Below are 24037 nucleotides of genomic sequence, written 5' to 3' on the forward strand. Positions count from 1 at the left end.
TCTGAGCACTACGTAACTCCCACTGCTCCTCTACCTCTTCCTCTCGCTCCCCCTGAGTGAAGTGGTTAGTCTGGCAAGACTGTGGGCAGTTATCTAAATAGAAATGGCATATGTACAAGCATTCGGTTAAGTAGTAATACTGCCCTGTTCCCAACGTGCTAGAGAAGGTCAGACGAGGGTTCTCCAAGCTCAAGAGGATACGAAGAACCCAGTGGTTACCAAACTAGAAACTCTCACACAACAAAATTACCACCTCTCCTTACTCTCTTGTCCCCCATAATGAAACACGTTTCATTATACCGAAAAATTGGTCTTCAGAGTTTGGTTCAGCCTCAGGGCAGAAACGTAATTGGCACGCTGCAGGTAGTGAACTAGAAGGAATTCGTGATTCCGAACGTTGGTGCTGGACTGCAAAAATCTCACCAGGCAGTCCTAGGAAGAACCAAAAACACTCATCAGCTACTCACTTCTCCTGCATTTCCGCCAAGCGGATGCTGGGGCGTCATTACCTGCTCGAGGTCTGTGAAAGGCAGCTTCAGCAAGTCCTCCATGAGGCCCGTCTCCTGGCAGACCTTGTACGTGTGCGTCAGGAGCTGCTCGACGTTCAGACTGGTGGAGTGCTGCCGCAGGAACGTCCAGGCCTCCACCATGTACCTGAAATAGTGTCCACAAGGCCCAGTGTTAGAAAAGCTGTTGGAGGCATTAAAAATGAGTGATCGACCTACAGAATCACAATGACACTCTGTATGTGTGATGCAGAAGTACTCTGAACTTTTCTTAAACACGCGTCATGGCATCATGACGTTTGCTGATCTCAAGGAGCAGAGTTTGTGTGAGGCAGCTCTGGATCATTAGTGGAGTGTGAGACAGGGAAGCACACAGCATACACGGGAGTGAGAAGACACAAACGAACGTGGCCTGGGGAGCAGACAAGGATCAGCGTGGTGTGGTGGAGAGAGCCAGGCCCTTATGGATGCGCAGCCAGTGGGAGAGCAGTGGAAGGAGTAGAGAGCAAAGACCTACACAAGCAACACTGTGTCTACGGGACGGCGACAGGCTGAGCTCAAAGAATATTCTGACTGATCCATAAGGAAGATCTGATTGGAGAACACGGGTTAAATTAGGGAGTTTTAGACACTATGTGGGGACTGTGAGATGCTGGCTTCTGCGGGCAGTAAGACATCAAACAAAGCAGTGTTTCTCATGACATACTGTTAAGTTAAAAAAAAAAAAAAAGGCAAGCTTCAAACTGTATCAACAGTGACTATAATTACAAAAACTTAACCAATAAACAAAGCCTATAAATGTTTATGTGCTTATTTACTTAATTAGATAACAAAATGTCTTGAAAGATAGACACCAGAACTGTCAGAATTTTTGGAGGGGCTGATAACTTTCAGGGCTGAAGTGGACGGTAGAATAAAAACATGGCAAGTACATATGAGTATCAGGGAAATGATTTTCTTAAAAAAATCATCTTTTATCTAATTCTAAGTTAACACACAATTTTGATTTCAATGGACATCATAAAAAAACTTTAGCTATGGTTACTGAAATAGTCACAAATACTGACATAAAGACTTGTTAATAAATAACACACATATAAGAAACACAGAATATATGAACAAAGTCACACCAATTAATATTCAGCATGAAAATGCATGGAAGGAAATTCTCGCAGCACCAACCCAGACTTCCTGTGGATACCAAGTTCCTCAGGGAAGAAAAGGGCTCCCTCTGCTGACAGGCCAGGCGGGGCCAGCTGTTCATTTTATTGTCTTGGGACTAGAGTATTTTAACATATTCTACAGGACTTACTAAGGTCAAGAACCCAAATAAGTAACACATTTACGGGTATCCCTAAAAATCTAGAATTGCCTTGTTCTTTACCCCATACCAGAACAGGCAGGAGAGTATGGTTGTTATAAACCTGAGTGTCTTAGGGGGTAATTATTTTCCTACATAAAGAATATGAGAGTATTAAAAAGAGCATAACATTTTTATAGATCGAAAAATAGATAAGAAGGATAATATATTACCATAAATTAAAAGGAAACCATATGAACATACGTATACATGAAGCAGTTATGACATAATCTCACTATCTGTTGAATCTGACATAGGACAGGTATATGGAACCTTCACCACACTATTCTAGTTTTGTGTAGTGTACACTGAAATCTTCTTTTAAAATGCTTTCACCAAAATAAATTTCAGATTAATCGACACCTAAAGGATAAAACAAAAACCATAAAAGTGGTAGCAAATACCATGAGAAAACTAAAAAATGACATTAAAGTGAAAAAAAAGACACAAAGCCAAATGAAAATACTGATAATTCTGACTTCATGATTTTCAGCATAGCAAAATCCATTCTAAAACAAAGTAAAAAAACAAATGACAAACAAGAGGAAAAAAAAATCTCAGGATTAATATTTGTAACATAAAGAGCTCTAACAAGTTAGGAAGAATAATCTCAACCACACACAAAAAAACAATGGGCGGGTCATAAGCAGGAAATAGCATCTTTATGAAAATATTTTATTATGGTGAGACGAAACCTATTACTATTACCACCTTTACCCATCAGATGAATAAACAACTGAAGGGCACAGGTGATGGGGGTGAAGTGGCCTAACCCTCACAAGGGCTGTGTGCCGTGATCTATCAAAATGACAATTGTAAATGTCCCTTAACCCACTAATTCCACTTTTAGGGTTTTATGTCTTACAAACTAAATCTGCACCTGAGCAAAATGTGTGGTTACTCACGGCAGTGGTTAAAATGGCAACAGACTGGAAAACACCTAAATGTTCATGAAGGGGAGCTAGTTCGGTAAATACAGACACATCACGAGGAACTACTACGCAACAGTCAACAATAGGGAAGCTCTTTTTGTCCTATTATGAAATCAAATCCAAATTAAATAGGAGAAAAATGTACACTGCAGCAAGACATAGATGTGCTGTTGTATTTTAAGTGTGTGTGTGTGTGGGGGGGGGGGGTTGAAGGGTAAATGCTGCCGGAAACAAGCCTGGAGCTGCTCCCATCACTAATGTGCTGTGATCGGACTCCTACGAAGTTTTGGGGAAGGGAAAGCTCCCCAAGCAGCCTGTTATCGTGAGGGGCAAATTCTTCAGGAGAAAAACTGAGGAGATGAAGGTCATGGGGGGGGCGGGGCGGGGGGAAGACTGGCTGCGTCCCAGTAGCTTGAAGCCACATGGAGGGAGGTTCATTAAATGCCAGCAAGTGCTTTTCAAAAAGTGGGGGGAAGGGTTTTAAGTAGGGGTGGGAAGAAACACAGATCCATTTGCTTACATACGTACACAACTTCTTAGGCAGGATACACGAGAGATTATTAACGCTGGGTACCAAGAAGCAGCACAGGAGGCTGGAAATTCGTGGTGTATCCTTTTGAACCTTTCTGAAGCATGTAAATATCTTACTATTGAAAAAAATAAACAAAAAACCAAATTCCTGACCCTCCTCTGCCCACCAGTCCATGGGAATTTTCCACTTTAAAGTATGATGCTGAGCAAATGTACTAGTAAGATAGATTTATTTATGACTTATCAAATATTAATCTACCAGGAGAGTATACTTGAAGGCAAAGGGCAAACGATAATGTTTTTCCCCGTTTCCCCTCCAGCAGGAGACACAGCTATCTCCAACTTCAAGCAAGGCTGTTCCACTGCCAACACTAACATAAATTTTAAAAAATAAGAAAGCCCCCAAATTCCCATTACTCTACTGCTTCCTATGGTAGAAAACCATGGTGGTGGGAAGGGCAATAGGAAAATTATTTCAACTGATAAAAGGCTAGACTAGTGTGTTGGCAGTAAAAGTCCTTTCATTAAGGAGTGCACAGGGGTTCTCGGTAATACGGCAGCAGAGACAGGCTGACGTACGTTCCTGTGTAAACATCAACATACTCCAAAAGTGTAACTTTCATATGCTCTAGGAAACAAAACTCCTCTGACTCACTTCGCTGCAGTGGTGTGAAACAGCCCCTGTACCGAGTCTGAACCCACATCATCTCAACAAACACCATTTTAGGTGGCCCTGTGGTTTTACTTCTACATGTCCGCTACAGGACACTTCAAGACTAGGTCACTGAGCCTTTACTTAAGACAAATCAGGTTTAGAAGTCATGCAGTAAGTTTCTGTTATCGTAAACATTAATATATAATGTTCACTATAGCTAAAGGAGAGGGAATGAGGATCTAGCAAGCCAGAGCAATGTGTTGTGAATGAATCGAAGGACAACAGGATCATAGAGGAAAAACCAGCAACCTCTCAAAGGTTGTTTTTCCAAGGTTCCAACATGTTTTTTCGATGTAAGCATCAGTGATCAAGTACCACCTCTTCCAAGTCAGTAGAGTGAGCAGCTTATTTACAACTCAAAATAGTTTACATGCTGCCTGACTACCCAGTACTGGGACTCTTAATACAGTGATTAAATCTCTATCACCACTAGCTTCTTTAAATTTTGTTTTGCTCTTATGTTCATTTCAGATTTATTCAGCTAGCCAAACACTTGTGGCTAATCCAAGTTATTTGATTTCAACAAGTACTTCCTAGTTGATTACTTTTGAGGACACACTGGCAATGTCCTATCTAGCCAACCCATTACCATACTACATAACTCCTCTTCTTGCTGAAATTTGGAAATTCAACCTTCTCAGAAATACATTAAGAGAACAAAGAAAGCTGAACTTCCAGAGTGCTGGCACTGAAATGGCGTTGGTTCATAAACAACAACCTGGGGTGAATAAAGCAACCAATTTCTAAAAATTATACAAATGACCAACTAACAGAACCAACAACAACAAAAAAAAAACAGTGAGTTGTATAAAACAGTTACAATCTAGTAAGAAGTATTAGTTCCAAGCAATTTCCCCAACTAATTAGGTTAACAAGAAAACCCAGTAAACAGACCACTGTATTTCCAATCATGACGTTTAACTCGTCACAGCTTTCACTTATATGACAAATAAAATAACTGCAGTAATATATATACTGCTATAATATAAATGGAAATATATCATGCTGATTAGAGAACATTAAAATATGGCAAAGGGAAGAAAAGCAATGGAAAGACAGGACCTGCTCAAATCTGGTTCAAGTATTTAAGATACAAAACCTGATTTTGCAACTCAATAGGATTTTATCCTTTCTATCTTTAGCTCCTTTTCAGCATACTCAAACCCCAACCGCCCACATGGGACACTGTCCACATTGCCAATTAGCAACAGATATAATTTTCGAGGCTCAGTTTGCTTTCCCCTTTTACTCAAGGGTACTCCTTCATCCTATTCCAGGATAAAAGGTTTTTTATGTTTTTCCTCACACTGACAGATGAAGAATCCTAAGAATATTATGTAATGCAACCAAAGCAAAATATTATATATTGCTGTTTCATCAATTCCACTTTATTTAACATATACAATCAAGAGTTTGATCGTATTTTCAAAACAGGGACTTACTTATTACAAAGCAAAACGGTGAGGTGAAGGGTAACATCATCACCGCTGGACACCGTTGGCTTCATCGTCTGAATGTATCTGAGGGCTTGTCTGTGCTCCCCCTGACTCATACAGGCCTGAATAATCTTTGAATGTTGCCACGACACAGGTTTCACAGTAGCTGGGTGAAACAGGAGATCCAAGCCACTCTGCAGAAGGACACAAAAACTGCTAAATGCAAATATAAATTTCCTGCACTTGGACAAAGTAACCAGCCTTTAAAGACAGGCAACACTAAAGCCACAAACAACAGTTTAAACATAACCTATAAAGATCTACTTTAATCCATGGTATGTTTGATTTTAAATAAAAGCCTTATCAAAAGCCCCATTCTTCTGAGGCCTCGTTGGGCTATGATGTAAAATCTTTCCGCCACCATCATCATACATCAATGCCAAGCCCTGCCTTCTAACAGCAGGACACCAAACGTGTCTCTAACAGAACAATCGCTGTATTTGCACTATTAGTAATTATTTATTATTTATTTCCTTTTTTAGGCAGGATGGGACCTGGGGTCCTGAACTGTTTCATCTTTGTATTCCTGCTGCCTACGATAGAGCTTGGTAAAGGTCATGAGTGAACTGAGTCCGTAAATTACTCCAGAAGTAGACTGTATCGTATCTTTAATATCCCATTTAATCCAGCTATGTACTTCTTTCTGAAATTCTAACAGTTTATGAAAGTTTACATTCTAAGTAAACAGACTTACCCCATAGTCATTATGATCTATCAGCCAAAACCCTTGAATAAGTTTCACCTGGCCCCAAGGAATGGCAAAGGCAGTGGGAAATGATTCAATGCAAGTATCTGTTTTGTTTGGGAAGGAATACATAATATCAAGCAACAAATAAATGGTCTTTAAGAAAGAGGATTAAGGACAACAACAAGAAGAAAATCTCCTACATATATCTACTTATATTAGGTAGCAACAGACTAGAGCAGCAAAGAGGCTTGAAGAGACTGTTTAGGATTCTGTAAGACAAAATGGAAAACCAAGCGTGGTAATTTTATTAAATGCAGGTCCGGCCAGTCCTACAAGCAACTTCATTCACTCTCAACAGTAAGTACCACCACAAAAGAGATGAACAAAAAGTCTATTTTCTTCATGAAGTCAGTAGCTTATTAGCAAACTGAAGAGACAGATCTACAGACAAAACTCCAGTTATCAGCAAAACCTAACAGCTTAAGCAAACACATCACGTATCTTATAAATTATGAATGGAACTACGTATTTTTTTAAAAAGATTTTATTTATTTATTTGACACAGGGAGAGAGGAGAAGCAGACTCCCGCTGAGCAGGGAGCCTGATGCAGGACTCGATCCTAGGACCCCGGGATCATGACCTGAGCCAAAGGCAGACGCTTAATCGACTAAGCCACCCAGCTCCCTGGAACTACGTTTTTTAAATTAAGAAACTGGCCAGCAGTACAAAAATATCATTGCAAATACCACTGGGTTCAGACCCGATGCCTAAGGTAATACTAAACTAACTTATCATGTATTCGTATTGAACACAGAAGTTAACCTCATTAAGGAAGACCATTTAATGCTTGGGTGTCTCCGTGGGTTAAACATCTGCCTGTAGCTCAGGTCACGATCTCAGGGTCCTGGGATCGAGTCCCATGTTGGGCTCCCTGCTCAGTGGGGAGCCTGCTTCTCCCTCTGCCTGCTGCTCTCCTTGCTTGTGCTCGCTCTGACAAATAAATAAATAACATCTTAAAAAAAAAAAAAAGAAAAGAAAAGAAAAGAAAGACCATTTGGCCAGCAATGTTTCAGAACTGCTGTTGGTAACTCTGATGATGTCCTGTACACACACAAGAATCTGATGAGAGCTGTGGATCCTATCCCTAGAAAATTAAACCTAAAACTAAATTCTGCATAGTTTCAGGTTTGCCATAGACCATCTGAACCCAACCAACAGACCCTAGGTTAACCTTCCTTTAAAAAAACTGCAAATGTGCAACCGAGATTAGATTAAATTAGTGCGAGGTTCCTATTACTCTCATATTTTATGTCGGTGATACATGAATTATTTGACAGTGTTTTAAAGGATACAACAGCATGTTTGCTTGTTTCAGTGACGTCGTCCAGTAGGTATATGTCAAGCAGTGCCTGTAAAAGGGATAAAAAATTCAGTGTGTTTTATACGTTTGTTCATTCACGCTCCCCATTTTCCCCAAGCCTGTGCCGGGCGGGAGCGATACCACTAATCATGTCCCCCCCCACCCCTGGCAACACTGTAGGGTCTTCATGGGGGAGCGTGTGGTCACGAACATACGTGCAGACTAGACGGAGGGTATTTTCCCGTGCCTCCTTCATCGCGCTTCCACAACCTCTCAATGCTGTCTCCTAACTGAGACACCATTTCGTCAATCATCAAGCAATCAGGGCTCCACTTCCCTCTGCAGAAAGGGTGACATTCGCGATTATTCGTTATTTGTGTTAATTCCAAACTCTTACTGATCTCCACAATCAAAAGGAGAAGAGAGTTGAGAATAGGACCCCAGTTAGCATCACGTGAAGTCCAGTCACCAATAAGAATTAGATGAGCCCCGCAGAAGCCTCAGGCTTGGTCATTAGCAAGCCCATGCGCATAGGTCAGGTCCCCGGGGAGAGCACAGTCCAGCCGCCAGATTCCTGAGGCGACACTTGGTTTTACCTTCTGGACCTTCTTGGGCATTTGCCCAAGAGCATGGCAGCCAGTCGGGTATAAATACGCTACAGTTCAAAGTCAAAGAGCTATGATTTCCCTTTCACCACCTAAGTCTTCTGACCCAGTGATTCCTCCAAAAACGTATCACTGAGCACCTACACGGTGGTCAGCAGATACTGTCCCTGCCTCCTCATCTACTAACCACCAGGGCGGCAGCAGTTCCTACTTCCCGAGTCAGGCACCGCACCCACCGTTCCGTCTTTATTTCTATGGACTGCGTAATTTATGTGACCCAAGCAGGACTAGAAAGCTTAGCAAACCCGTTCAGGGACACACACTTAGGAAATACCACATCTATAATTTTAAAATATGCCTGATAGGGCGCCTGGGTGGCTCTGACGAGTAAGCATCCAACTCCTGATTTTGGCTAGGGTCATGATCTGAGGGTTGTGAGATGGAGCCCTGCGTCGGGCTCTGCACTCAGCAGGGAGACCGCTTCAGAGTCTCTCTCTCCTCCCCCCTCTGCTCGCGCGCACACTCTCTCTCTCTCAAATAAAATCTTTAAAAAATAAATAATGCCTAATAAATCTGCCAAGTCTGTGCTCAGTCTCCGAGATTATTTCTTCTAAAGCACCGGACCCCAAACTTGCCACACACCAAACTATAGCCAGCACGGCCTTTTAACGTACTGATTTCTGGGGGATTCTGACAATATGCCTGATGTCCATGTTCGTGAACCACTGCTGTCAATGCTGCATGCTGTTCTACAAGCATCAATTCCCACCTGAGGAAGACGACTAATCCCTGCTCTTTCTTCTATTATCTCTGCTTCTTTATTTCAAAGGAACCAATGAAGTTAACATTGATGTATTTTATTTTTATTTTAAAAAGGAGAATTAGAGGAATTAAAACAAAGAAAACAAGAAAACAGTGGTTGAAGGGCCTGAAATGCAACTGTTAACGGAAAGAACGTAAAAAGCCTAACTGGTGGTATGCCTCATGGTTTTCTGATGAATTGGAGCTCTTAGTCCTTTTCTGAATAAGAATCCTCAGGAAAAATACATGCTTAAGTGACAGAATCTCCTCTAATAAATCAACTGTGGTAACTACTCTTAATTAGGAAATACTGAGTAGCCACACTCAACTTAGGGTAACCGTTAGGTCAAGGCAAACAGGCAAACGTTACAACTAAAATAATAATGCTGGTAACAAATTCTGTCACTTTACTTAAGAATTCCACGCATTTCATCTTTCTGCAGCATGATGAATTCTGTTCTGAGAAAGTGAGGATTTCTTAAAAAAGTAACTTTGAAGAGGTTTTGGAAGGTTCTGTAAGGTACCTTGCCAGACGCTCACACTTCTGTCGACGACTGGTATAGTAGTTCTGAATTACAGGGTAGTTGTAGTACAACCTGGACAACTGCACGGCATCATCTAGAATTTTTTAAGAGTCGGGAAAAAGGTCAGTAATACTTCTGAAATATCTCAACAATACCTAAGGTCACCCACATTAATATTTTACTATAATTGCATGATGTTGTTTGGTCTGCAGGCTTCCTAAATTTAATAAATACACACCCCTTTATTAACAGATACACAAACGAGAAAACAGAGTCTCTCACAATAGTCGGTAAAAACAAGGATGCTGGTCTAAAACTCTGGAAAAGCTATTCCAGAAATGATTCTACCCCCTTAATCCTTAATCACTTCCTTAATTTCAAATGATAATTAGAAAGCAAGCAGTATTCACTATTTAAGGAAAAATCAAAGAGAATAATGAAAAAGTAAGTTTAACGGCAATTAGCAAAGGGACAGAAGTGCTTCTCAATAGAATGTAACGTATGCCCTGGAAATGCAAGAAGTTAAGGGCTTAGAAGTGTTCTACATAAGCAGAGCAAAAGTCAAATTCCCTAATTCTTGGTATTGGCACAAATTATTAGATGAAAAGAGGTATTCAACTGATGGCAAATAATCTCGGTTAATGAGCATATTAAAAGAACTCTTAAGGAGAAAAAGATCGGCAAACTAGATTATAAAACCCACAGTTGAATGGGTCTAATTTATAGCTGATGGTATCATTGAACCCTTTTTCAGAACCATGTTTTGTTAAATATTCTTTCCTGTTATTCAGCCCAATATGCATGTATGGAATGGATGCACGTGCATCGGGTGTGGGGCAGGAAACTAGAGCTACAAAGTGAGAAAGAATATAAGACTAGAAGAAAACCTAAGAGGGATGGGGGAAGAAAGGAAATCCGAAAATGAGAAACCCCCAATGATAGAGATTTGAGAATGTTTCCATTAATATCTACAGATTAAGTAAATGTTTTACCTAGGCCCTCCGGTAAGAGCCCAGAATGACAGAACCAAAGCACCACTTGTGTGTACTGGCAGATGAGCCGGGTAACCAGGCACTTTTTGTGCAAGTCCATGAGGCCTGTGAGGATGAAACACCAGTTGTGTAACATTCAATTTATCAACCACACATGAAAAATCAAGACCCTGGACAGTTCCCAAAATCGAATTATTTGGTGACTTTTAACAGTACTATGTGTATTTTTAAACACACTTAGCCTGAACAAATAACCTCCAAAATGCTGAAGTAACTTACTAAGTAGGTATTTTAGGTAAATATGCTTCCGCCTAAGCTACATTTCCATTTAGCTAGTTTCAGAAGTCAAATGTAGACATTAACCCACAAACTAGCACAGTAATAGATTAATATAAGTTGTTCAAACCGGGCCTTTAAGTGAAACTACCTATTTTGTTTAAATGGCAAAACAGAGACAAACACTTACAATGGCTTCTGTGAATAAAAACTTACGTATACTTTCAGAGTGTGAAACCCTACTGGAAGTACGTGTGCTACCTTCACAGGCAGTTTAACCCGCAAATTTCCCAAGCTTGCTTCAGCATGGGCTCACGGCGTATCTAGTACATTCTCTAGTTTCCATTTAAAAAGTTAAAATTAAAAAGGCCTCTTTGCACTTTGCACAGTAATGCATCTAAGACATGGAGGTTTACTGTTTCCAGAAGTAAAATTTAAATAAAAACTCATTCATATCACATAAAGAGCACACCTCTCTCCGTGATCTCTTGGGCCTCTGTGGTAAAGCAGTTTAAGACGGAATTAAGGTTGCTGAGGAGCAAGAAGCACTGCTGGAGCGCCTGCATGGTCTGCGGGTCGGTGAAACGACACGAGCCATCAAATAACGGCGTACCTTCCGGGACGAAATACTAGGTTAGTCCTGACACGATAAATCTGAATTGGTTACAGTCATAAACGCAAAATTTCTCCAACTCCTATTAACTACAGAATTAGACTATACGTTATGAGATTTACAAAAACATGGTGGAAATGGCAAATAACCTCAAGAAACCAAGAAGGGACAAATATAAATCCCCATCCTAGTTTTTTAAGATGCAGAACGAGGTAAACAATGTGAGCAGAGAAAGGGGCTATGGAGTCCACTTCAGGCTGACTAGAAATGAGGTCTATTCATTAAATGCTTCTCCCTCAAACAAAAATCTTTCATACCAGATCTTTTATGTGCTATGGTGTCTTGTGATGATTTTATAAGAGCACTTTTTCCACCCCCAGCCTTCAAAAGTGAGACATTAAAAATTAAGACCCAGATAAAGACTTATTATAATAAAACTGCATGCTTGTTACAATTCATTGTAGACTTGGCTGTCTTTTCATTTAAACTCAACAATGAGTTTACAAATTCATTTTTCAGGAAAAAATGGGTATTTTAGTTGCTACTGGTTACGTCTTTTAGATAAGATTTAATCACATCAATATTTAATGGGTAATTAGAAACCAGAAAACATAATCAGAAATCCTTCCTCAATCAAATGGACTTGTTTTACTTCCAATACATTTAAAATACTATGCTTTGAATTTTAATTACATTTAGGTTTTTTAAAAAAAAAAAACTCCATTAACCAGTAACGAAGCTCAAGGCAGCAAGAGTGGCTCAGTTACCAGGTTCCAACCTGAAGTACCACATTATGCTCAAAGTATAACAAAGGAAAGGCATACAATTTATGAACTGATCTGAATTTTTTTCTTTACTTACATGAATTACATTACCAGTCCTGAAAATATTTTCCACTCAAAAAAATACATTTTTTTTTTGCCCTGACTCTGAATTACCAGGTGTTTGTTTCTAACTTCAACTGTATTAAGTGATTAAATATTTAAAATTATTTCATTTTTATAAGTTTCATAAGTATGGCCTAAAAATACCACAGAACCCCATGTCTATAGTAGTAGAAGGGGAATAACTGATTTAAAAAGTCCATTTATTCATCCATCATTGACACAATGATAGAAATAACAAAAACATATACTTCTAAATAAACTTATACTTTCATGTACAGGGCAATCACATATTATACCCTGATTATTTCTGCACATAATGGGTTTTGATATTTATAGACACCTCAAGACTCAAAGTGGACCCGACAGATGAGTAAGTAAGACTGTCAAGAAGAAAAATGACTTTGAATGACTGATAATGACATCTGCTAAGTAGAAGACAGCGGTGATGAATTTTTGCCCTCCTCTTCAGCTTTTTTATAGTCATAAATATTTTAAATAGAAAATGAGTAAGTAGGGGAGCTTCTGAGGTCAACTGCCATACTCTCCTGACTCCATCATCAGCAAACTTCATAAATTAATCTCTTAAGATCAAAGATAGGGTACAGTTCTGAAACCTGGTACTGTAGACATATTAATATGTTGCCCATTTAACAATCTACTGCAAAATCTCGCCCAAAAAATAATTCTGTCAGGGCGCCTGACTGGCTCAGTGGTGGAGCAGGTGACTCTTAATCTTGAGGTTAGAAGTTCGAGCCCCACGCCAGGTGTAGCAATCCCTTAAATAAAATCTTTAAAAAACAAACAAAAATAACACAATTTTGCCACCCCAATATTAAAAGAAATGGTTTTCTTCTGAGACTTCTTTCTTTATTTTTTTTGAGACTTCTTTAAAGAGTTTACAACTTCAGGGGCACCTGGGTGGCTCAGTCGGTTAAGCATCTGCCTTTGGCTCAGGTCATGATCTCAGGTCATGATCAAGCCCCACATCGGGCTCCCTGCTCAGCAGGGAGGCTGCTTCTCCCTCTGCCTCTGCTGCTCCTCCCTAAGGCTCATGCTCTCTCGCTCTCTCAAATAAAATAAAATCTTGAAAAAGTTTACAACTTCAAAATGATTAAAACTGTCATGTGCTTAAAACATAGACCAAGGTTAATTTTTTAATACAATACTTACACAGTCTGTCAAATTCCTCTTTTGTAAAAACCACTTTATTCCATGTCCATTCAAGAACAAAGCGCAGATTAGCCGCAGAATTTGGTTGTTCTTATTTGTAAATATCAATGAAAAAAAAAAAAGAATTCTCAATTACAAACAAAAAATTAGTAACTTCAGTGGGGAACCCTGACAGAGACCACGCTGATCAAGTGAGCAATGTGAACATCAACACTAACAGAAACAAACTGGTACGAAAACACAGCAAGGAGCACATCATTTTATGTAGCACTCCTGTGAAAAATGTAAAATCTGAATCTAATCATGAGGAAAGGTTAAACACACACACATTGAAAAACTGTCTGCAGAATGACAGGCTTAACTCCTCTTTAAAAACACCAATTTCTTGAAAGATAAAAGCCTAGGAATTACATGAGATTAAGAGATTAAAGGGACATTAAAAACTAAACACAAAGTATATTCTGGATTACATTCTGGATTCCCTATCCCTATAAGTGCTACCAAGGGCATTACTGGCATGATTAGTAAGATTCCAGTAAGGTCTGAGATCAGATAATAGCATATTCAATGCTTCTCCTGATTTTTCTAAGTACACAGTGGTTTTGTAATGACTGTTCTTGTTCTTGGAAAGAATACTGATAATACAAGTAGAGAAACGTTGATGTCCTCAACTTATTCTCAAATGACTCAACAAAAATAATGTGGGTGTTGAGTGTGTGTTTTTAAAGAGGGGGACACACAACAGCTGGGATGAATCCCAGAGAAGTTTGCCAAAGAGTCGATCCCTAAGGTTACATACTATATCATTTCATTTTGGAACCTTTTTGCAATGACAAAATTACGTAAGTAGAGAATAAACTGGTGGCTCCCGGGCGTGAGAGGCGGGAGGAGGTAGGTGTGGCTATAAACTATAAAAAGGACAACACAGGGATCCTGACTGAGATACTGTTTTGCGGGGGAAAGGTGGTGATAAAAGGGTACACAGGATCTCTCTACATAATGTCTTAAAATAGCAATGTGAACCTATAATTATCTCAAAATAAAGTTTAACTAAACCCCCCAACGAATTAATCATTAAACAATTTAAAATACAAAAGTAATTTTTTATTCGTTAAAAACTATAATCTTACCTTCTTTTGTCCACTTTTTGATACATCCAGTCAAAAGGCCCAGGCAACTTGTGTGGATCGCTGCTGACAATATAGCTTCTAACTGTTCTTCCTGAACCGCGCATTAAAAAAAGAAGGAAAAAGAGTAAGAAATGAAGATAAAGGATATCGGATCACAGACTCAGAGACAGCAAGTTCTATAAGAATACAAACATTTAGGGGCACCTGGGTGGTTCATTTGGTTAAGCATCCAACTGTTGATTCTGGCTCAGGTCATGATCTCAGGGTCCTGGAATCGGGACCCACAGGGGCTCTGTGCTCAGCAGGGAGTCTGCTTGAGGATTCTCTCTCCCTATGCCCCTCCCCCAAATGCACTCTCTCTAAAATAAACAAATCTTAAAAAAAAGAATACAAACATTTCAAGGGTTAAAAATAAAACATTTCAGGGGCGCCTGGGTGGCTTAGTCGCTGGGCGTCTGCCTTCAGTTCAGGCCATGGTCCCAGAGTCCTGGGATCGTGCCCTACATCGGGCTCCCTGCTCAGCGGGAAGCCTGCTTCTCCCTCTCCCACTACCCCTGCTTGTGTTCCCTCTCGCTCTCTCTCTGTCAAATAAATAAATAAATAAATCTTAAAAAAAAAAAAAAACATTTCATGACTCACTAGGTGGCTATAAACACAAACACAGACAGTAACAAGCATTGGTGGTGACATGGAGTAACGAATCCTCATACACTGATGGTGGGAATGTAAAATGGTAAAGCCACTTTGGGAAACTTAAATACTGAGTTACCTCATGACCCAGCCAACTCCACACCCAAAAGAAATGAAAACACATGCCCACACCAAAACTCTACATGGAACAACATTATTCATAATAGCCCCAAACTGGAAACAAGCCAAATGCCCATCAACGAAAGAATGGATAAATGAACTGTGGTATGCTCCTTATACAGACGTTATGTGACACAGACATTAAATGGGACGAGGGACTGATGCGTGCTACCACACAAATAAACTGTGGATTCATATAAGGAACAAGGAAGTCTATGAAGACTGAAAGCAGAGGAATGGTTATCAAAAGCCAGGGCGTGGGGGGTAGAATATGGGGGTTTTGTGGGGGTGATAAAAATGTTCTCAAACTGAATGTGGGGATAGGTACACAATTCCATGGATTTATTAAAACCCACTGAATTAGACACTGTAAGCAGGTGACTGTAAGTAAGATACAGCCATGTCTTAGTTAAGTCTGTTACTTAAAATCATTATAAATCACTATGAATATCAAAGAAATCTATAAATGGCATAGAAATAGATCAGATTGATGGGAAGAAATAAAAATCCAGAAACAGAACCCAGTACACACAGACAAAGGAAATCAAATAAATGTGGTATCTCAGTAACATGAGCAAAGGATATTCTGCGTTCTATTTTATAAGTGGTGTAGCACGGCCGGACTCATCATCACCCGGGAGAAAGAAAATCAACCTTTACCTGATGTGATACACAAAGATGAACTGAACCCTTAAATGATAAAGAAACATTTAAGTGTTAGACTTTTTAAGCTAGAGCTATAAAATACATCTGACTACAAAAATACTAATTTGTATGTAGCAAAAGATACCATAAAACAAATCAAGAGGAAAACAGTAGGGGGAGGATCTAGAAGATTTACGACAAAAAGGGTAAATATGTATGATAAAGAATTTCCATAGATAACCCAGTAAAAAAAGGGTAAGCCCTATAAATACGTAATTAACAGAATACTGACCAGTCAATAAAAATATGAAATTGCATCTGTATCATCCTTTTCATGTATATGAAGAAGGGATATATAAAGAAATGCATGAAAGAAAAGTATAAAGTCCATACACCATGTATACAAACAAATGATTACAAAGTGGACACTGATAAGACCCCACCCAGGTTTAGATTGAGAATATTTTGGCAGTACCCTGGAAGCTGTGTCTGCTCTGACCTGACCAAAAGCAAATCCCACCCTCCCCTCCCATCTCCCATGGCAACCACCACCCCTTTCCGGCCTTCTGAAGTCATCACTTTCTTGCTTTCACTCTACATGTGCATCACTAAAGAATACAGTTTAACTTGGCCTGTTCTAGGAATGGAGTTTAAAAAATAAAGAGAAAGGTACACGAAGAATGGTTAACAAAATGCCAATACTTATATGCCTCCATACACTTTAGCCAATTTTCTAAATCCAAATTATTCATGTATTATTGATGTAATTGGAAAAAAACCTCAACAGGTTGAATTACCAGGTTTAATCACAGAAAACACTAAATGCTGTTTTATTCACGTGGCTGAATTACAGGTAATTTTTTCTTGTTTCACATTTTTAAGATATTATCGCTTTAAATAAATTTGACAGTATGTAATCAGAAAAAAATAATCTGTACTAAATTCCTTAAAAGTGAGAAAGTTAAATGGAGCACTTGGAGCACCCAAGGCCCTGAAGACGAGGATGAGCAGTGAGTTCTCTGTCGTCAGAAGCTGAAGCACCAGGCGGGAAAGGCAGTTCCAGTCCCTGACGGGAGGATGGGCAGGGCCACTGGGGCCAAAGTTTCCTAAGGTCTTTCAATGAACCCGATCAAGAGCTGCAGAAAGCCATCTTGAATTTGGTGCTTGGTTCTTTTTCTCCTTGTCTTCTTGAGGGCAGAGGAAAGGACACCACAAAACAGACAAAAGACTGATCAAAGGTGTCCTCTGAATGTATATGGTTGGAAATCAACAGCCCAGAGTTAGATGACGCTGTTTCATCAAACCCTCAACAGTATTCCTGGGCCATTAGACAGAAAGAATAGATCTCTTCTGTACAACCTATTAGCAATTCTTCCATAACTCTCACAAGGTAGATGGGTTAAAAAGACCGTATTACTCACAATGAACAAAAGAAACCTCAGTAACTGCTTTTAGCCTTTTCTGAACAAAAGAAAATTGTTACCTGTGGATAAAGATGGAACATCACGCACAGCCATTTACTTCCTGCCTCCGGATCATCATCAGACCCCAGTGAATAATCATAAAGAGCAGAGACAGGTATCAATCAGCGAGGGCAAGGAAAAGAGAAGGCATCATGGGGTAAGACAGCTCAACAAAATCCGTGAACAGCAGTCATGAGGAAAGGTGACAGACTCAGCAGTGTGAGGGAAACCACATCCTTAGGTCCTCACAGAGGGGAGCTACAGATGAGAATGGAATTGGGTTAGCTCTCTGAGTCCTCAGGCTAAGTCCTTGGAGAAACCAGGTACAGAGGAAAGTGGGGGACAAGAGTGGTCAGACCCGGGGCTGAAAACAGGCAACTGGTGGACACTTAGTCTATGGAACAGCCAGTCACTGATCCCACAGCGAAGAACCACGGACGCCTGCCTCACAGATCTTTGGAAAAATGGGATGGCCCCAAACAAAGTGTGGGCTTTCTCCACTGTAATGGTGCACGTCCCATCTACTATCCCCAAGAAAAGGACGCCTCTACATGAACTATACCCACGCAAAAGAGAGCGTATCATCTGGTACTGACCCACTTTACATACTAACAGATGACCAAGGGCCACCAAACACGTAAGGACAGCCACTGGCATCAAAGAGACTAAAGGAAGAAAACCAACTGCAGAGGAAACAGAGCTAATGCAGAGAACCAAGTAAGACTAAACACACACGGACAGGAGCTGGTTCATCCATAAAACAGAATACTATGAACAAAAGACTGATCAAAGAAAAAGTACTCCAAAAATTTTAAATGAGGGTCAAATCTTTAAAAAGCTAATAGGAAGACAGGGAGATGATGAAGAAATCTCTCAAAAATAGAACCAGAGGCAAAGGCGATAAAACGCTGGGCAACGAAGGTAATCTAACAGAAGGTCACACCCTTCGTCTAAAGAGGCTCCACAAAGAGCAAGAAGAAACTGAGAAGAAAAAATTAAGCTTGTGTGAGACTAGGCAAGGTTTTGTTTTGTTTTTTAAAGGCCACTTGGACACTCCAGGAAAAAACAAGCTACATAACAAGAACATTAACACTGATCATGACATGACCATGTGGTAAACACAGATACAAAAATATAAAAGGAGGGGAAACGAGGAGAGGAAATCTCCCAATGATAATAGAATTGAATATTTCTCTTCACTCCATGAAATTAAGTATTAAAATCCAACCATAAGTGTTAAACCACAGTGCAATATTTATATTCCTTTGGATGTTTAAAAGGCTCTTTTTCCAGCAATTCATTATGTTTCACAACTGTAATTTTTAAATAACTTTATCCAAACACTACCTGGGGAGAGTTAACATTTTCTTTCTCCATGGGAAAATGGAGCTTACTTCATTCTAGCATATTTTACTAACAAATAATGAGTTAAAATAGAGGTGAATTATGAGCTGTCCCCAGGCAACACTGTTTACTGCTAGAATGTCTCCTGGCAGGTAAATTGTACTGGGACCAGGAAAACTGTGAATGGATTATAAACCTCCACTCAGAAGTTAAGGTTCTGGTTTCCATGAGTTGAGTCTGACTTCGAGAACCAACGGCCCTGTTTTGCAGGAACCTCGAATCTTCTCACACGCTCTCAGAAGATACTGGTTTCTATAAAACACTGCATCAGAATCACAGCAAGGGCTTTTTTTAAAGATTTATTGAGAGACAGAGAGCGTGAGCACAAGCAGGCAGAGGGGCTGAGGGAAAGGGAGAAGCAGAGTCCCCGCTGAGCAGGGAGCCCCATGCGGGGCTCGATCCCAGGACCCCGGGATCATGACCTGAGCTGAAATGAAGAGTCAGATACTTAACCGACTGCGCCACCCAGGGACCCCCTACATCAAGGGCTTATTAAAACACTGAGTGCTGGGCTCCACTCCTAGAATTTCTGATTAAACAGCGCTATGATAGAAACCACGAACAAGTTGCCAGTGACGCTCACGCCAGTGATCACATGTTTTTGTTCTAGACCATGAGATCTACCTAAGTCAAGATGATTTCCACTCAGAGGTCTCATTTTCTTGCACCCATGCAGTTCCCACAGGGGCTGGAAAATGGCCCCAGGCCTGTTATAATAGCTTCTACTCATGACATGCCATGATGGGCCTCCTGTCCTATATCCTTCTATACAGCTAAGTGAACCTGGTGCCAAGTTATGGCCTACTAAGTCCTGGGAGTATATATTTTAAGCCAAACCCAGGACCATAGCTAGTGATCATGCAGAGTGCATCTACTGAGTCTACTTTTGCAAAAATTATCTAGTAGACTTTTATTATAATAGAAAGCTAATAAAATAGTTCAAAAGAAACAACAGCGTTAGAAATCATCTCACCTGACTTAAACTGGAAGGGTGAGTATCAGTAAGTCTTGGTGACAGAAGGCCAGCCATAAGACATCTATTATAGCCATCAGGTATGAATTCACTGAGAGATGCTCCTGATTTCTTTAAAAATCTCAAAGTCTGTAAAGATCGATGAATAAATATCAATACACAATTTCAAATAATCAAATTTAAGAATAATAAACTTATCACCCTACTATCCCCAAGAATATACTTATACTTAATATTTTGAGAATAAAGCTAAAAGACAGGGAATAGAAATTGTAAGACTCCATTTTTACACTTCTTGCAAGGAAAAGGGTTTATAGGTTCTTGAGCTAAACCAATGCTTGCTAGTTATAAATAATATTACTGATAAGGGTACTTTGGGTGGCTTTTTGTTTTTATAACGGGTAAGCCTGTTACCTTCTCCAAAGCCGACAGACCTGGTGACAGATCTTAATGAACACACACACACACACACACACGGTAACCCTGTTACCTTCTCCAAAGGTGACAGACCTGGGGACAGATCTTAATGAACACACACACACACCTGCAGTTTATTCCTTCTGATCTAATGTAAGAGAGATCTAATATGAATATAAATATGGCATTCAGGCACATCTAGCCGATTATCAATTTTGAAATCTGCCATTTTGTGTTTTCCTGGGAAAGTCTTTTTCAACACATAATCATTGCCCGCTTGTGCTAGGCACGTTCTTTGCGTTACTTCACTTATTCATAAGCTTCCTGAGAAGAAAGAGAATTAAGAATACGGATACAAAGGGTTATGGTGAAGGCACTGACCTACTTCCGCTCTTTTCCTTAAGGTTCAAGTAGCTAACATCCACACAACCCCAAAACTTCTTCTGGCAGGCTGCCATCAGTAACTGATGCTACTAGCTGCTCATGGCACAAACCTAGCAGAAGCTACCATTTAAGCTGAAACAACAGTTTATATAATTAACACTAAATAAAGTTTAAATCCATGATCTGACTTCAGTTCAATAAGGCACACTCTGTCCACATTGTTAGTTGTTACCTACCTCCTTCTGAAAGCCATTACAAGTTATATGAACAATTCCTGAGTTTAACAAACAAGTGGCATCTAAAAAAAAGATGTAAAAAAAAAATTGTGCTTACATATTATATCGTAGATGGAATTAATACACCAAAATTTATCCTAACATGCTAGGCAAGATATCAAAATTATTACATACAATAAATTTTAAAATAATTTTTCCAGGTATTTCCATCCTGACAAGATACCAAACTTCAACATAAATGATAGTTACCTTTTCTAGCAAATTCATAATAGTGATAATTTCTTTATAAAATCCCTAAGTATTAAATTTCTCATGTACATATCAAATTAATTTCCTAAGTTACCCATATATTAACTGACAGTAACGAAACATGAACAGGTAACTATATATACACATACTATCCAAATACGTATTACACACGTGCATACACACTCGTGCATGTTATTTCTCTCGAAAGGTAATGTTAAGGACATACATACCAAAATTGTAAATATTTGCATTAAAAAACTGCTCAGGAGGTGGATATGAAGGAGGAATTCCTCGACTTAAGCTTCTCTCATTTACTAGTATATCCAAGATGTAATGTGGATAAGTCTTGTTCACAACAGAATCCAGTGACCACAATGCAAAATAAGAGCAATTATGCAGATATTCTCCTGATCTAAAAGAAAATGTTACAAAATCATTAAATGACTGCGCTGCTATACATACAAACACGAAAAAGAAGAGAGGGCGAAATCATACCTTAACGAATCTGGCATCTGTGCATGATACCAACGATTTATGTCAAAAAGCCCCAAATACATAGAAGGCTTTCCTTGTCCATATATATTCACCTGCCAGGTAAAGACTGAAACACTAGTGTCAGGAGACAGAGCTAAAAGAAAAGAATATCATTTTTATAAATTGAATAAATAATCACAAAGTAAAACTAGCCCAAATAAAATTTTAGCAACATTTTGTCATAAATTAAGAAGTTTTAATCATATTTGATATGTCAAAGCACATTTCTATCGCTCATTCTATAAGAAGGGTTTCATTCACTTATATCTTTACTATTTCTCCATTTCAAGAAAATTTTATTAAAAAGCACTCATCAGAAAAGTTGTATCCTGGCTTGTTTTCACTTAACACTTCGGCAACTTTGAGGTGTTGGACGTAAAAGTAGAAAATTATCTGAATGCATATTCTCCCAACAAGGGAACACAGCCAGTATGAGAGAATTATCAACACTGAAAACAGATGCTTTGAGGCACTTAATTCTTCAGAGGAATTCCAGTTGAGAAGGGCTGATCCAGCTCTATGGGAAAAGGGGGGAAGGCGAGGACCTGGGCGGTGGCTGTGGGGAATGGAAAGATAGGAGCAAAGTAAGAGGCACCAACAAGAGAAAAAAGTAAACAATGGGAAACAAAAAAGAGGGGAGTGGGGAATGAGAAAAGCTAGAGTTTGAAGAGTTGTGTTTGGGGCATGTTTAGTCGGACGGGAAGACTGGACCACAAATACGTATGTCGAACAAGCAGAGAGGACACGCCCAGGATGGAGGAGCGAACCATGAAGATGAATCCCAGTAAGAACATACACAAGCAGGGCCCTGGGGAGCACATCCAGAGCTGAACAAACCTATGCAGGCATCACATTTATTTCTCACAGCCACCCTTTGCAAAAGGTACAACTGCATTATTCCATTCACAGATGGGGAAAGGGAGGCTCAGAAATGTGAAATAATTTGTCAAAGGTCACAACTAGTGACAGAGCTAAGATCTGAAGCCATGATGGATTCCAAATCGATACCATTTTTCCTATGCAAGGGCTGTTTACCAGCCAGAAGAGATGATACTAAAGGAAAGAGAAAAATTAAAGACAACCAAGGCCTGTTTGCCGTAGGTCTCAAAAAATACACTGAAGGAACCATTATTCATAAACTATTCATACTAGTCAAAACTAGAGACCATTCTTGTCTATTTAGAGAGCTGGATTAAAATACAAGGATCCCTTAATCTATTGGACTCTTGAGTTCTACTTAGCAAACTGGAGAGTGAGAATACTGCCAATCTGATACAGACCTAAAGAATATTCCAATTTTTTAACTGCCAGGAGTATGAAATTTAAAAAGCAGTCTGTCAAATCTTACATCAAGATAACTATTAAAATCAAGCATTCCACATGACATATAATAAGAGTGCTTTTAACCAACCTTCATTCATACCTTCCTCTCTGTCGCCATGATACCGATATTTCTCTATACTCTGGCATCCCAACAGTTTGGTATTACTAGTCTGTCCCCTCAAAGGAAACATGCCACCCGTGAGGTCCAGTGTATATCTTTCTTCACAGTACTCTAACCCCTGAAACAGAGAATCTCTATCTTAATGGAATTCTAAGCCAGGAATCATTAAAAAATTAAATATTCTCTGAATTTAAAGAGTTTTTACAGGATAAAAAGAAAACACAAAAAAGTTAAAGAGTAAAGAGAACAAATCACTGAAAAGGGCTCTGAAATTTTATATAGCATAAAACACAGATAAAAGGCTAAACTTAGTCTCTTGAAGACAGTACCAACAAACCTTCTAAAGCAGTTATCAACCACGGGAACCTTCAGGCACTTTCGGCTGGAGTGTGAACTGGACTAACCATCACTGTTCTGTACAAAGATACTCCAGGCCAGCAAACCTGCTCCTCTGTTCTCAGAGAAATTCTTGCTCTAGAACAGCAGCCCGTATATTTTTTTTTTGTTCATCAATCTCTTTAAGAATCTAACAGAAGCTGGGGCACCTGGGTGGTGCAGTCAGGTGAGCATCTGACTCTTGGTTTCAGCTCAGGTCATGGTCTCGGGGTCATGGTAAGATTTAGCCCCACATTGGGCTCCATGCTCAGCAGAGTCTGCTTGGGATCCTCTCTTCTTCTCCCTACCCCTCCCACTTGTGCATGCCTGCTCTCTCTCTCTCTCTCTCTCAAATAAATCTTTAGGGGGAAAAAAAAGAAAAGAATCTAAGAAGGCTATGAAACTCCCCCAGAAAAATGCATAATCATAAAAATGTCACACATAATTCACAGACTTCATGGATTCTTTAAAGCCCATCCACGTAACTTCAAACACTAGGTTAAGAAAGACTGTCCT

The 24037-nt window shown here is 39.6% G+C and overlaps 1 protein-coding gene across 8 annotated transcripts in view; it reads right to left on the reverse strand.

The window, feature by feature from the left end:
• The window catches only part of AHCTF1 (AT-hook containing transcription factor 1), a 76764-nt gene that overhangs the window by 23498 nt on the left and 29229 nt on the right, over window positions 1-24037 (reverse strand). For 7 of the 8 annotated variants that reach the window (XM_027610193.1, XM_027610189.1, XM_027610192.1 and 4 more), the window contains 16 exons: window positions 23114-23264; window positions 21664-21796; window positions 21399-21580; window positions 20920-20981; window positions 19883-20011; window positions 14588-14678; window positions 13458-13547; window positions 11260-11400; window positions 10512-10616; window positions 9520-9613; window positions 7805-7928; window positions 7582-7638; window positions 6235-6381; window positions 5487-5674; window positions 510-654; window positions 301-432 (listed from right to left, as the gene is read on the reverse strand). In XM_027610193.1, the coding sequence (XP_027465994.1) occupies window positions 301-432; window positions 510-654; window positions 5487-5674; window positions 6235-6381; window positions 7582-7638; window positions 7805-7928; window positions 9520-9613; window positions 10512-10616; window positions 11260-11400; window positions 13458-13547; window positions 14588-14678; window positions 19883-20011; window positions 20920-20981; window positions 21399-21580; window positions 21664-21796; window positions 23114-23264 (1971 nt within the window). The remainder of the gene's footprint in view (window positions 1-300; window positions 433-509; window positions 655-5486; window positions 5675-6234; window positions 6382-7581; window positions 7639-7804; window positions 7929-9519; window positions 9614-10511; window positions 10617-11259; window positions 11401-13457; window positions 13548-14587; window positions 14679-19882; window positions 20012-20919; window positions 20982-21398; window positions 21581-21663; window positions 21797-23113; window positions 23265-24037) is intronic. The other variant, XM_027610187.1, reaches the window with a different exon arrangement.

Source organism: Zalophus californianus, chromosome 10 (assembly GCF_009762305.2).
Source record: "Zalophus californianus isolate mZalCal1 chromosome 10, mZalCal1.pri.v2, whole genome shotgun sequence".
Classification (NCBI taxonomy): domain Eukaryota; kingdom Metazoa; phylum Chordata; class Mammalia; order Carnivora; family Otariidae; genus Zalophus; species Zalophus californianus.